The 865-nt window shown below is 39.0% G+C and overlaps 1 protein-coding gene across 1 annotated transcript in view; it reads left to right on the top strand.

The window, feature by feature from the left end:
* The first annotated feature begins 69 nt into the window (after positions 1–69).
* The window catches only part of LOC119586565, a 6,462-nt gene continuing 5,666 nt past the window's right edge, over positions 70–865 (top strand). Inside the window, exon 1 of the mRNA XM_037935319.1 lies at positions 70–253. Coding sequence (XP_037791247.1) covers positions 234–253 — 20 coding nt within the window. The 5' untranslated portion in view covers positions 70–233. The remainder of the gene's footprint in view (positions 254–865) is intronic.

Genomic DNA, 865 nt, shown 5'->3' with positions numbered 1-865 from the left:
TGCGCACTGGGAACTGCTTGCTTCATCCCCGACGCGTCAGATCTAGGAAAACTTTGACGCTCCGGATCACGTGGAATCTCCGTTCAGTCCGACGCCAGGAAACCAACAAGAGACACGCTTTTACTCAAGAGGCGCTCGTACATTTTATCGTATTTGCTTGCATTTATTTTGACTTGTTTTTGTGCTGCTGTGTTTGCTGTCCGTGGTTCCTGCAAGGATTTATCGGTGCCATTATGATGTGCGTGGAATACCGGTAATGTGTTATGTATTTGACATATCTCTTGTGGAATAGGAAATTGCCATAGATTCAATATCTGGTTCCGTTGCTAAAGCAATTGGTGACCATGATGCTGGTATTAACGATATAACCATTATCACCGTCAATTAGTATTATTACAGTATTATCGTACATGCACAATAATGCATGTACGGTTGTCATTATTATTTCTGTTACTGTTAGCATCATTTACTCTTATTAAAATTATTGGCAATTTGATTTGATGTTATTTTTTCTTGTCATTGTTATTTTTAAAAGATTTAGAAAATAGTAGAGAATAGAAAATAGTAGATTTAGTAGTGCCAAGTGCTCTTTTATCAGTGATTATTTAAAATCAGAACATAATGAATCCGGCTTGGTTGGTATGAGACTGCAAAGGGGGGTTGACTCTGACCTATAGGACTCACCAGTGTTCTTTAGCCCAATGAAACCATTAAAACTGACATGCTGTAAGAGAGTGTGTGGGGCGAGCATTTGAGACTTCATTGGCTAAGTGTCTACTTTTGATAAAGTTCGTTACCCAATACAGGGGTTAATCATTTCATAAAGATGTCAGCGTGAAGTGACCACTCCGTCGCACTTTGACAA

The sequence above is a fragment of the Penaeus monodon genome, chromosome 21, assembly GCF_015228065.2.
Source record: "Penaeus monodon isolate SGIC_2016 chromosome 21, NSTDA_Pmon_1, whole genome shotgun sequence".
In the NCBI taxonomy this organism is placed as follows: Eukaryota; Metazoa; Arthropoda; class Malacostraca; order Decapoda; family Penaeidae; genus Penaeus; species Penaeus monodon.
Note: the sequence above shows the minus strand (reverse complement) of the source record. Positions and strands in the feature narration are given on the sequence as shown.